Raw genomic sequence first — 12,150 nt, 5'->3', positions numbered from 1 at the left:
TTTGAACACCTTAAGAATTTTTTCCCCACTCTGCATATATGTAGTACTGAAAAGGAAGCATTGCCACAAACCGAAACAACCAAGCATTTAATTTCAAACAGAAGTTTTCAGTTACCTGTAGGTTAATCATCCAGGTTCCATGTGTGGTATAGCTGCAAAGTCACTTGAACAAGCTTTGTGTGGTCATGTGGTCCCTGTTCTATGCCAATTTTTCTCTTATGCAGCCTACAGTGGCCACATGTAAATCAAGAAAACAGACAGCTGTGTATACTGCAAAAAAAAAAATTTCAACAATATTAGAAGAAAAAAAAATATCTAACAAAGGTATGCCCATGAACACCATAAATTATGAGTCTCTTTTCCCGATGCTTTTAAGAACTGAACACCTCTGCCAGGCTGGGCTGAAACTAGGCAATAAGTTGAAAAGTTATTTGGAAAAACAGGCATGTAATCACACAATTGCTTAATTTCCCTTCCCTTGGGAAAGGGGACAAAAAAAATTAAGGACAGGAAGTCCCATGAAAATACTGTTTTACCTTCTTCAGTTTCAAAACACTAATAATTTGCAGGAAACATGACCAGACATGGTAACGTGACAAAACACTGCCCGCACATATCCTTAGTTGCCTTCTGTTTGAGCAAACAAACGAGAAAAGTACGAGAAAATCCGTTTCTATACCTCAGGCATTTCTCTTATCCTGTTACTCTTTCATTCTTTTTTTGCAGCTAAAAGTTGAGGAAATCCCCAGAGCTCACTAGGGCCCCAAACACCTGTGATCATTATTTATGTATGTAAGTGAATGACTATACAAAAGTGTGTCAGCTTATTCTCCTAACTGCTACCCTACATTTCCTAAAACTGTGTGGGAAGGCCTTTATCTGATTACAAACAGCAAGCCACTTCTAAGTATCAAACATTGTTTTAAACAAAGTTTAAAACTTTGTTTTAACAGTATGAAGTTTCTTAAACATTTACACACAGAGAAAATCCTGAAGAAATATAGATCCAGAATAATTTTTTTATTAAATTTTTGCAGAAGGTGCATGAAAACAAAGATAGAAAGATAACTCCTCTCCTCTGCTAGGTGCCATTTCCCTGCCCCGAAATTTTGCCATCATACTTTTTCCATTTTAGAAGTCAAAATTCAGGAATATAGATCCAGATTAGATGCACAAAACACTACATGGTAACACCAGATCCAGCACCAGGAAAACAATATACATTACTCAGAGAAAAGCTGCTAAATTTGGTTCCAACTTCAGAGCTACGTCATTGGAAAATCCTAGAATTCAGAGTAACAGGAGGTTTCCCTCCTGAAGGCCAGTTTCAATTCTCACTACACCAGCCAGGGCAGGAAAGGGAGCCTCAGGCACAGCTAAGTGACATCAGCATCTAAGAAATCACTAAACATGTTATATTAGTAGCTTCTTAAAATTTGTCAATCGTGTTCCTTTCTAAGTAGTATTAAAGCACGTGTCCTAAGAGAGCTGGCTCTTAAGATGGTGAAAGATTTCGCCGACCAGGTCTGAGACAGTCGACACCCCCGAGCAGTTTGTAAGGCTGTCTCAAGTAGAATGGAAAGCAGAATGGAAAAGGCACACTTTTCAGCATGTAGGAGACTTCTTCCACCTTTGTTGTATAAACAGAATTGTTCCAGAAATTTCTTAGTTAAGTGCTATCTGCTTTTCAGAGTCCTCACTCATAAGCAGGCTGCAGCAGGACACAACAACAGTGCAACACTGTTTTTTTCTACCATTTTCTCAAGAAACAAAGGCAACGGCACTGGCCACACAACACAGCTTAACAGCCAGGTGAACGCTGTGAAATGCTATCACAGTTGTAAGTAGAGCCCTCTGAGTGTGGGAGCAGGCAGCTCCCCTCTATGGAGCAGAAGGGGTGCAGACCCATTGATCAGCCTCACAGACAGACAGACAGACACCACCACCAATTCCAAACCCAAGACACTACCTGAGAGCTGCTTCTCTTGCAGCCAAAGATGGACAGCACCAGCAGATGGCCAGCCGTGGCTGTAACAGAGCGATCCACACCCTTTTGGATGGAATTCAGGCATGTCAGGTCAGGGACAGATTGGTGGCGAGGGCAAACACTCCCCAGACTGGTATGACAAAACACGTATCTAAGAAAGACTCCCACTAAATGGCAACAAGCCTTTACTAATCACTGGTGGCCCAAGAATTTTTTTCTACAATTAGATTCCTCAGTTCATAGGACAACTCAAAGACAAGCTTAAGATAAGTGCTGGACAACTCTTAATTAAAAAAGGACTAAGTGCTACCAACTGTCCCACAAAAAATTGCATTTTTTTCCATAAAAATGAAATACACCTTTTAAGCTTCACCTACATATACTGTAAGACTTATTATGTCCTCAGTTAAGCCATCATTTGAAGCCTACATACTTACCTTTTTGTTAGCACTGTCAAGGAACTTTTTTTTTTCTTTAGATATTACCATATATCATCTTTTAACTATTTACTCATGAAAATAATGTTAATGAAACATTGTATTTCTAAATTTGCTTGATCACTTAGCCTCTAGAAACTCTGGGATATTTTCCAGGGATATTTTATTTTCTCTTTTGAAAAGAAATACAAGCAAAAAAAAAATCATTATAGACATTTCATTGGACGTAAAGGATTTGAGGGAGAAGCCTTTTTTAACCTACAGTCCATATACAGAGATCAACCTGAAGTTTAAATCTGAACTTGAAAAACCCCATAAATTCCGGGATTTTAGCTGAAAATTCAGCCATGATCTGATTCAAATATTGCAGCAATTGCACACTGATAAAATAAAGCTATTGTTCTTTCTGAATGGAAACTTAAATATAGCGTTTTCTTACAAGATCACTGTTCAGAGCCAATAGCTTTCATTTCCTTTGATGCAAAGAACAGCTCTTTTACTGAAATTCTCCAGGGCTTAAATGATTCACACTTTGGGTTTTTCCCTCTGAATTGGAGCTTTAAGAAGTCAGGAAATTGGTTGCTTTTCCCATCAATAAGCAGCCCTAAAGTCAGGTGGTTAGGTAAGCAGGAAGTGGAACCGCTCTTCAAGGTAGGCATACAGAAACCCAAAAGGCCACTGTGCAAATTTCCAATGAATAATATGGCTCTGTTCATCATGTTTCAATATTAACTGGCACTAGTGTTGGCTATTCAACACCCACAGCCCAGAAAGTCTTGTTCAACTCACCAAGATTTGCTGCATGTTGCCAGAGGCACAGACTTCCACTAGACACTCAAAACTTTCATTCCTCAAACAGTAAGCTACGGTGAATTTTTTTGCCCAAAATCTTGCTGCTTCTCTGCCATTGTCAGGAACGGAAAAAATTGTCAGCCACAGTTTCCTGCTATCTTGGTAGTGGGTAGCTGAAAAGCTGGTTTAGCCAGCAGCCAGGAAACGTTAAAACCACTTGCTTAGAAAGCGAAAAAAGTGCAATTGCACCAATCTAAAATTCAATGACAGAAGAATTTAGTTCTGGGTACATTGCTGAAATAGCCAGAGTTCCATAAGAGTGGAGAAGTGAATTGGAAAAGTAAAACTAAGTGCGCTCAAGAACATTGGGACAACCTAAAGAATAGAACCCTACCTTTCCAATTTGCTTAATTAAATCACAAAGGCACTTCATTCTATTTTCAAGTTTATTTTACCTTTACAAAAGGTCACAATCAGAAATCTCGTTGAAAACATTAAAAAAACAAGAAGGATCAATACAGAGCCAAGAATAAACATGGCCAACATAGAAGGAGCAGTAAGAAGTGTCTTTACTAGCCAGTATTTGGACTTCTGAGATTATTAAATCCCACAGCAAAACTGCTTACAAGGCAGAGACAGTCTTACACTTTAAGTTATCCTATTTAATCCAATCCAGTGCTTTCACCTTTCCTTGGCTGAATCTCCAGTTGACCTCAATTAAGAATCTGCACATTTCCCAGAGCAATGGAGGAAAACTCACTCTTTTTAAGCAAATCTCACATAGGAATACCTAACGAAAAAATTATCAGTAACACAAGAATTAATAGTAAGAGGATCAAAGAAGGCAAAAATACATTGAAATTACTAATTATGTCTCACAACATCCTTTTAGGGTTGCAAAGTATCACTGCTCCCATTCTACATGAAGGGGAAGCTAAGATATAGGAATCTCAGTTGTAGTAAACACAGTAACAGAGAAGCTAGAAGATTAAAACTAGGACTATGGAGGAGTACGTTACAGTGAATAAGGACAACCCTTTGGACTTCATTTTCCTTTAACAATTATTTCACCCAGTTACAAGATTCTATAATGCACACACATACAAAAAGCAAAAAAGATAGGATGACTCCTCTTGACATAATCACTGAAGAAATGTTCAGCAATAAAACCATGTCCATGAATCATAAAGTTAATCCTTCAGCACTAGTCAAGCTTGCCAAGAACTCCTCCAGGGAAGGCTTCAAGAAAGACCAACTGGAAAGAGTTTAGAGAGAGACTAAGAGGTCTAGAAACCACAACCTGTGAAGTAGGGTAAGAGCCTAGAGAAACCAAGCAGGGATGATAGTTTATGAATGCTTAAAAAGATGCTGAAGAGTCAATTCTTCCTCATCATAATGGAAAATATAAATTTTAACTAACAAAATCTCTCTCCTTCTCTGACTTGAAATGAGTCACTGGACTGGATTGCCTAGAGAGGTCATGGACTCACCTCCATGAAAGTATAACAGGTAGGTGGTTATCCAGTCTCACCAAGCCTGCCTTGGAGCACAGAGGCTATGTGACTAGCTTACCAAGGTAATCACCTGTTCCACTTCTTCGGATTCTCTGTTCAAGTGCTTTTGCAACACACATCTGTGGAGGCAATAACTTCTGCTCCACAGCTATTCTAATTTCACAGAGCCCTACTGAAAACAGCACATCATTCAGACTTGGAATAATCCCCTCTGAGAATTTAGTAAGGTGATTAACTATATATCATTATTCTGTTAGGATTTAATTTAGAAGCCCTGTACTGTTTACGTTATCTGTGAGAAATCATGAAGAAACTGATGTAATGGCTGTTCTGGGAGATATTTACAACCTTTCATGTGAAGGCTGAGTCAAAACTCAGTTTTGCTCGGAGCTGATTTGGTCATAAAGGAGTCTACTCCAAGCAGCTTTCACCAGAAGGCCAAACCAGAAGGCATTCAGAGCTTTGAATCTATTATTGCAGTCACATAACACAAAAATAATTATATAAAAAAGACACGGGAGTTTTAACTAGTTGAAGCCACAGGCTAGATTCTTATTTGAAATCAGTGTCAAGTCACAGAAAGCAACCAACTCCAGCTGAAATCCTGCCCCTTTAAATCGAGGCAAACCAGTTTATTCTAGTCATGTTAGAGCATTATGAAACTAAAGGAGCACTAATCTAACATTAAAAAAAAATCCCCCATGGTACAATTTTCAGTAAGGGCAACATCTTTCAGCTGATGATCAAGTGACTGGAGCTATGCTGGTATACACCAGCAGACGCTCTGGTTCTTTTTCTTCTGGGGTGGGGAAAAAAAAGGTCAAGAATAAATGTTGGGCTTTTCTCTGTTTTTCACTGTCTTTTCCTACTCTACAAACTAGGTGAGAAAAGAGCATTAAACCAAATGTTTCTCTAGACAGCGTGATCCTCATTTGAGCCTTTCAGAAGTCTCTCTTTTGTAATCCGGTATTCCAGATAACAAGGATTGCCGAGTTACAGAAGAGAAGGAGGATAAATGTTACCCCCTTCTTCCCCTAGTTTCCCTGGGGGAGATGAGGGGATCACAGAACTTGCACAGAAAAATCTCTGCAAGCACAAATGATGTGACCATGGCAGTCTCACACTGGCACCTCTGTGCACTGAAACTGGCCTAACCACAACCTTCTGTTGGGATTGGAGAGGGGAGTATTTAATGGATTAGAGTAATGGCCCTTTGCTGCATAACAAAGAGGGCAATTTGGCAGGAGTGAAAAGCACTGTCTGTTTGGAGAAGATTAGTAGATATGGTTCCTAGGCACAATGCGTTATTGCCTTATTCCCATAATATGACCATCAGGACACATCTTGGAAATACAGATAGCCTATGAAAGCTGTGAGTGCCCAAGAGGTACTACTGTATTTCCTGTAGCACTGAAGGGATTGATGCCTTCTATGTGCATATCAATCTGTGGGAGCACTACAGAGATATGTGCAGAAGATGCAAGGGGGAATAATAACAAAAAAGGTCCCTGGTCCCAAACAAACTTGAAAAGAGCATCAATGAAAAAAAAACCCCAACAACCCAGGAAACTTGCAATAATGCAATGCAGCTGAACTGAATATCAGCCTGACTTAGCAGTTGTTCTGTTTCTAAATGCTAGGTTTGTTGAGAAGAAACAAAGCAAAACTCCCCCCAGACCCATTCCTTATTGCTATGTATATGAGGATGCTTTACGCAGCCAGGCCCTCCCTTCTTTTTTTTTCAAAACCTGAGCTCAGCTCCCCATTCTCACAGCACATTGCAATTCATCTGTTTTCATTGTAGACTCTGAGGGTGGAAATAGCAAGGCTTTTCTTCTGGTGTTTTGTCTCCATGTTCTTCTTCTGGAAACTGGCAGCTGTAAGTCTCTTCTCTATGGTGTGACAGTTGCGGAGCCACTGGCAGCCTAGGGACATTATGTTCCAGATCTGCAGTGAGAATAAGCAAAAGCACTGCACATACAAGAAGTCTTCATACATGTCAGTTAGTTGCTTATTACCTTTACCAATACAGCCTCTCTCTCAGGAAAGGACAAAGATACAGGTGATGCACTGCATCTTAGTGAAACTAAGTAACCCGCCCAAAAATCACAGAGTAAATCCATACTTATTCAACTAAATTTAATCCATTCTGACTCTGGATCAATGGAAACATTGTTTGCCACTGAAAAGCAACACAATCCACAAAGGTGCACTTACAGTCAGCTGTGTGGTATTTTTCTTTCTTCAGTGACCATATGCACAAATGCAAGAAGAAGGTCAGCAAGATGAGAACAAATACAGCCACTGCAGTAAGGATGGCCAGGATGGTGGTATATAGAGAGTAATTTGTAGTAGGAGCTGCAATTAAATATATTTAATAAAGATTAAGAAATCATGTGCCCAAACTATTGTTAAAGGAAAGGCAGTTCTTCCCAGGAAATTGAAATATTAATTTCTTCTTTCTGTGGAAAATAATTTTCCAAGGAAAAAAAAAGAGTGTGGGTATTAACAATAAAACTGAGATGCTCCAGGTCAAGGCTGCAATAGATCACTGTCTGTGGTAAGAAGCATTCATGCAAAAAATCCACGTGCCTGATCTCTCCCTTGTTCACTGTCTCTCTTTCTTGCAGCTATCACTTGTTCTATCTGCTCTGGTTTGGTTTTTGCTTTTGGGGGGGGATTTGGCTTCAATGTTTCCCTGAACAGGACTACAGCAAGTCAAATTTTCGCACTTGTGTCTGTCTCGTGCAAGTTAAAAATAGCACCTTTTTGCAATTTGTCTCAGCAGAACGAACAATTTCTCTGAATGAAGGGCCCAGACCTGAAAGGTACCAATTCATTGTAGGAACAAGGGTGGGGGGAAAGGCAGCAGCAATGCAGCTTGCTGTCTTAAAAGATACTTAGTACCTGCAAAGCCTGTACCTGCTTACTCCTATCTAATTTGATCCATGATAAGACATGAGATTTCAATGCTGGGTGGTGTGGGCTCAAGCAATACTTGTAAAGGAACTGGATGATTAAGCTATTGTCTTCGTAAGAAAATCTAGCAAAACAGGAAGAGCAGTTTAATAGAAAACTCTGATAATTTGTCAAATAAGCGTGCTCTATTCAGGGACAATTGTTGGGCTTTTATCTACCTTTATTACTGACAGTGCTTTAATGGTGGAATCTTTGCCCAGGCCAACAATTCTACCTATATTAATATTGTAAGAAACACAACAGCAATTTTCAAAGCAAATTTTCATGATAGCAAGCTCTGCATGATTACTATGCAACAAGTCACCAACTAAAGAAGTGCAGAGAAAAGTTATAGGCTCAAAGAAACAAATCATTGAGAAGGTACCTTGCTCCAAACCTTTAGCAGGGAAACCACATACTGTATTATGTGTACTGTTGCCTTGCTTGATTGTTAGAAACCCAGAACTTTCACAACTAAAAGAAGAATAAGAGTCACAGTTAGAATGTCCCTGCCTTTCCCTTCATTCCTCTCCATCCTTCCTCTTGGTCCCCTTTCTTCCCTCCACTCTTTCCACAACTTGTTTCCTTTTTTTCCTTTTTATAGCAGTGCAGGTAAAGTTATAGCTGCTCCCCAACAAGATAAGACTACATCACAATTGTTTATGTGCACATTTTTTTTAGTCTCTTTGTTTCAACTGATGGCCATGTTTGGAATAATTTTGCACCAGTTTGAGCTGGACTTGGAAGCAAGCCAAATACACGGCAGTTTGTCTTAACTTCTGCTTTGAGACTGACTATTTAGAAAACCAAAGGAGAGAGAGACATCACTTATTGCTGAATTTAAAAAACTCATCATTTAATGTCATTGGTGATCTCGCCTTAGATTCAATTTTATTTTCTAATTTACACATTAATAATTTGAGAATTGAATTTCATCATGCATATTTCCAAAGAAGGAAAGTATCAATAAACACATACTCAGTCCAGTTACGGCACCAGCCATTCTTCACATTAGAATAGGTTCCTATCTCACATGGTTTACATTTGAATGTGAAGTCAAAAATGCCTACATGAAAAGAGAACATCAATTATTAGTGGTCAGTGCCTTTACTGAAAGATGGAGATAGAACAATTAGAGCACAATGCACTCCCTCTGCATTATGAATCACCCCCCTGGAGAAACACATAAGCAGTTCTTGCCACCCTTGCATTTTGGGAAACGTATGGGTGGACCCCTTACAGAAGAGGTATAGAACAGTCTCATCTGACAGCAGAGGGTGTAAAGTTAAGAGGCAACACAGAGTAAAACAGTCTTCTACTGACAGTTCTAGCAGCTTGGAAGAAAAGCAATGCTGAAAGTCCAAGCATGAAAGTGAAGGTCTCAAATTTAGGAAGGGAAGAGTTATAAAATAGGGAAACAAGGGTTTTTGTCACAGGGGCCACAATATAAATGTCACTTCTCTCTGCATCACAAGCCTTCCCCAAAGCAGGTTACAGTAAGTGAAGGAAACTGTTGCTCAGCCAGCCACTTGTATTAAACTCTGTCTTTTAGAGTTATTTGCATTTCTTTAGTTACCAATCTTAACCAGCTCCTCGCCCTCCACACATTCAGGCAGTTTTTTGCAGTAGAGACATGCACTATCAATACAGCTGTATCCCTGACGACATTTGCAGTCATGGTCCTCAATATTCGGACATGTGTTGTCTCCTGTCAAGAAGAAAGAAGTTAGATTTGCCTTTGTCATAGATGCCAGAAATTAACTTAACCATTAGTCTTACTGGCTGACACAGGTGAAATAGTTCCTTACTGTGCTGTGGTGGAAAAAATGGATACCAGAAAGATGTCACTCCCATGCATACTGGGTAAAGTTTAGAGTGCTCAAATTCAGCACCACTCAGATTTTTACACCTTGGTTACCTCAGCATGACATGACTTACGACTGTAACCCTTCTCTCTTATCTGGAATACCAGTGTAGGTCATGGTAGACAGAAGTAAGGCAGCAGGCTTGCTTTACTACATTGTGCAGATTTAGACACTGTGGGGTGAGGAAGGCACTTCCAGTGCCCCAAAAAAGCATCACACATTAACTAGCCCTTCAGTCAGCTCTGAGGACACTGCCAGAGCTGTTCTCAGTTAGGCTCAGCCATGTTAGAGGAGGGATTCCCAAAAGATCCTTGGCCAGTAAAGCTAGAGCTCCTTTTCCATGCCTTTCCTAACAACAGCAGCTGCTTCCTACGCTCTGTTGGCAAATGTGTGTCTAAATCCAAGCCATAAAACCAGCACCCTTCCTACCCTCTGTCCTATTTCTAGAGGAGTTCTGTTGTGAACTTTGCTTGCACTCAGGAAATACCATCTCTAATTCTGAGAGGCTCCTGGGTTCATGAAAGCAAAGGATTGATGATATATACTGATCCCATCAGTAAACAGTATCAAGCAGTCCTTCAGGCAGTTGGAGACCAGTTGGAGGAAAAGAACCTTAAAGAAAAGGTATAACCTTAAAGAAAGAAAAAAATATAGAAGAAAATGCTGGCTAGTTCAATAGCATGCTTAAAAACCCACAATGAGTAGCAAAGATCAAGCAAAGATTATTATCTGAGGTTGGTGATGGAACGTACAGGGCCACCAGGGAACTGCCCACATCTTCCTCTGCCCACTAGCCTCCTCTTACTGGCCTTCAAAACTTAATGAAGTCTGGCAGCAAAAAGGAAACAGCTTAGGGATGCTTCTTTCTGTCTATTAGTAGTGAGTGATTCTGGCGTTCATCCCACCAAGCAATGACTCTCCTACCTCATGCTGAATGACTTTTATCTCAGTGGGAAGGGAAATACCCTGGGGTCTCCACACTATTGAGGACTCTATAGCTTTTCACCTATTTATTGCTCATTCCCACAAAACCCATGTGTCCACTCACTCCTTCCACAGGGAGCTCAGTGTCCTTGTTGTCCGTTAAGGCAGATGTATTCAAGCTACTAACAGATGGGAGGCTGACTCCTACCTAGGCACCAACGAAAGATATAACTTCTCGGTTAATCCTGTTGCTAACCTGCAGGACAACAGCACAACCATACTAGCTAGACAAGGCTTCCAGCAGCCCTGTTTTAGGACAAACAGAAAAGGAATGTCCACTCCTTGCTGTAGGTGATACCAACAGCTGCATATTCCCTACTGTTCAGCTCTGGCTACTGTTACGGACAGCACTAAATTAGGAAGAATAGTATGACTGCTCCTGGGACCATGGAAGAGGCCGTTAGAATCACCTGTTCTGTCTTTCAGCCTAACAGGCACAGAAATATCACTCGGTAAGTCCTGCAGCTAGCCTGTTCCACCTCTAGTGCCTTAATTTGACTTAAATTACAGGCAAGTGAAAATCCATTACCACCTCACCAGCATCCTAAGGACATAGGTTAGAACAGGCTGTTGAAACTAATGATCACCCGAGACCCTGTCTGTGCATTTACTTCTGGGACAAGCACAGGTCAGTGGAATGGAGGGATTGAAGTAGCATGCTTCCTATGCTTTAGAACCACAAATTGCAAAGAACAGCCTTACAGAGAGCATCACTCCCTGTATTCCCTCTGAAGTCTGAATAGCACAAACTTTGAAACCATGTTTGAATGGAGCAAGGGCTCAGAACCAGTGTTAAGTGAACACCTTCTTTCCTCGTGAGAAAGACCAACCCACAGAAACTTACCTTTCCCTTTCCCACTACAGAATACCAAGTACAGGCATGTAACAAATCTGAAACGTGAGTCCACCCTGAAGTTTATAGCTAAGGCACATTATGAATTTAGGGGGCAGGAAGGAAGCCCTTACCATTTTGTTTTGCATATACAGTTACCCAAGATACATTTACATACATACATACACACACACACACGTGTGCCTGTTCCCCACACTTGATTGCCCTGGTTGACATAAAACAATACTGACAAACAGAAAGAAGACAGACACATCATTCCTTTACCTGTGTTTGAATTGCATTTGGGACAACATTTCTTTTCATCTTTACCGATTATTCTCAGTTCACCATCGCATGGTGTTGCCAGGATTTGCTCTGTCCATTGCCATAGGTACACCACCAGCAGCAAGCAAGCTCGCATCTTGAGGTGACCGACTTCACTTGTCTGTTCAGTCATGTCTTGAGCTATACAACCCAAAAGCGCACTAGGGTGGGCTTGTATCAGAACTTTCCTGCAAAAGTACTCCTTCCCCTGACACTGTGGGAAGGCACTGTGTTTTTGTGGCTGCACTCTTCCGGTTTCTTTAGGGGTGGGGAAAAGATTTTATTTTACGTCATCAAATTCTTAAAAAAACAGGGCTAAGCAACTATGCATTAGTGACTCCATTAAGAGAGCAGCAGGTTAAGAGCAAGATGGAGCATCACGTAATTTGATTTTCAAAGGATTTTGCAAGTTGATATACAACTGAAAATTAACGTAAATTAAATTAGTGCATGAACT

At 40.4% G+C, this 12,150-nt stretch overlaps 1 protein-coding gene across 5 annotated transcripts in view; it reads right to left on the bottom strand.

Annotated features, from left to right (window-relative positions):
- Positions 1-12,150, bottom strand: part of TNFRSF18 (TNF receptor superfamily member 18) — a 79,291-nt gene that overhangs the window by 55,985 nt on the left and 11,156 nt on the right. Inside the window, exons 2-9 of one of the 5 annotated variants that reach the window (XR_012650324.1) lie at positions 11,655-11,854; positions 9,265-9,396; positions 8,667-8,754; positions 8,074-8,162; positions 6,948-7,088; positions 6,479-6,677; positions 1,970-2,050; positions 116-270 (exon numbers count right to left, since the gene is read on the bottom strand). Coding sequence is in view for 2 of the 5 variants with exons in the window: in XM_075027278.1 (XP_074883379.1) it covers positions 6,526-6,677; positions 6,948-7,088; positions 8,074-8,162; positions 8,667-8,754; positions 9,265-9,396; positions 11,655-11,854 (802 nt within the window). In the remaining 3 variants the exon portion in view is untranslated. Of the gene's footprint in view, positions 1-115; positions 271-1,969; positions 2,118-3,648; positions 6,678-6,947; positions 7,089-8,073; positions 8,163-8,666; positions 8,755-9,264; positions 9,397-11,654; positions 11,855-12,150 lie in introns of those variants that run through there. The other 4 variants (XR_012650325.1, XR_012650326.1, XM_075027278.1 and 1 more) reach the window with 4 other exon arrangements.

The sequence above is a fragment of the Buteo buteo genome, chromosome 5, assembly GCF_964188355.1.
Source record: "Buteo buteo chromosome 5, bButBut1.hap1.1, whole genome shotgun sequence".
Lineage (NCBI taxonomy): Eukaryota > Metazoa > Chordata > Aves > Accipitriformes > Accipitridae > Buteo > Buteo buteo.
Note: the sequence above shows the minus strand (reverse complement) of the source record. Positions and strands in the feature narration are given on the sequence as shown.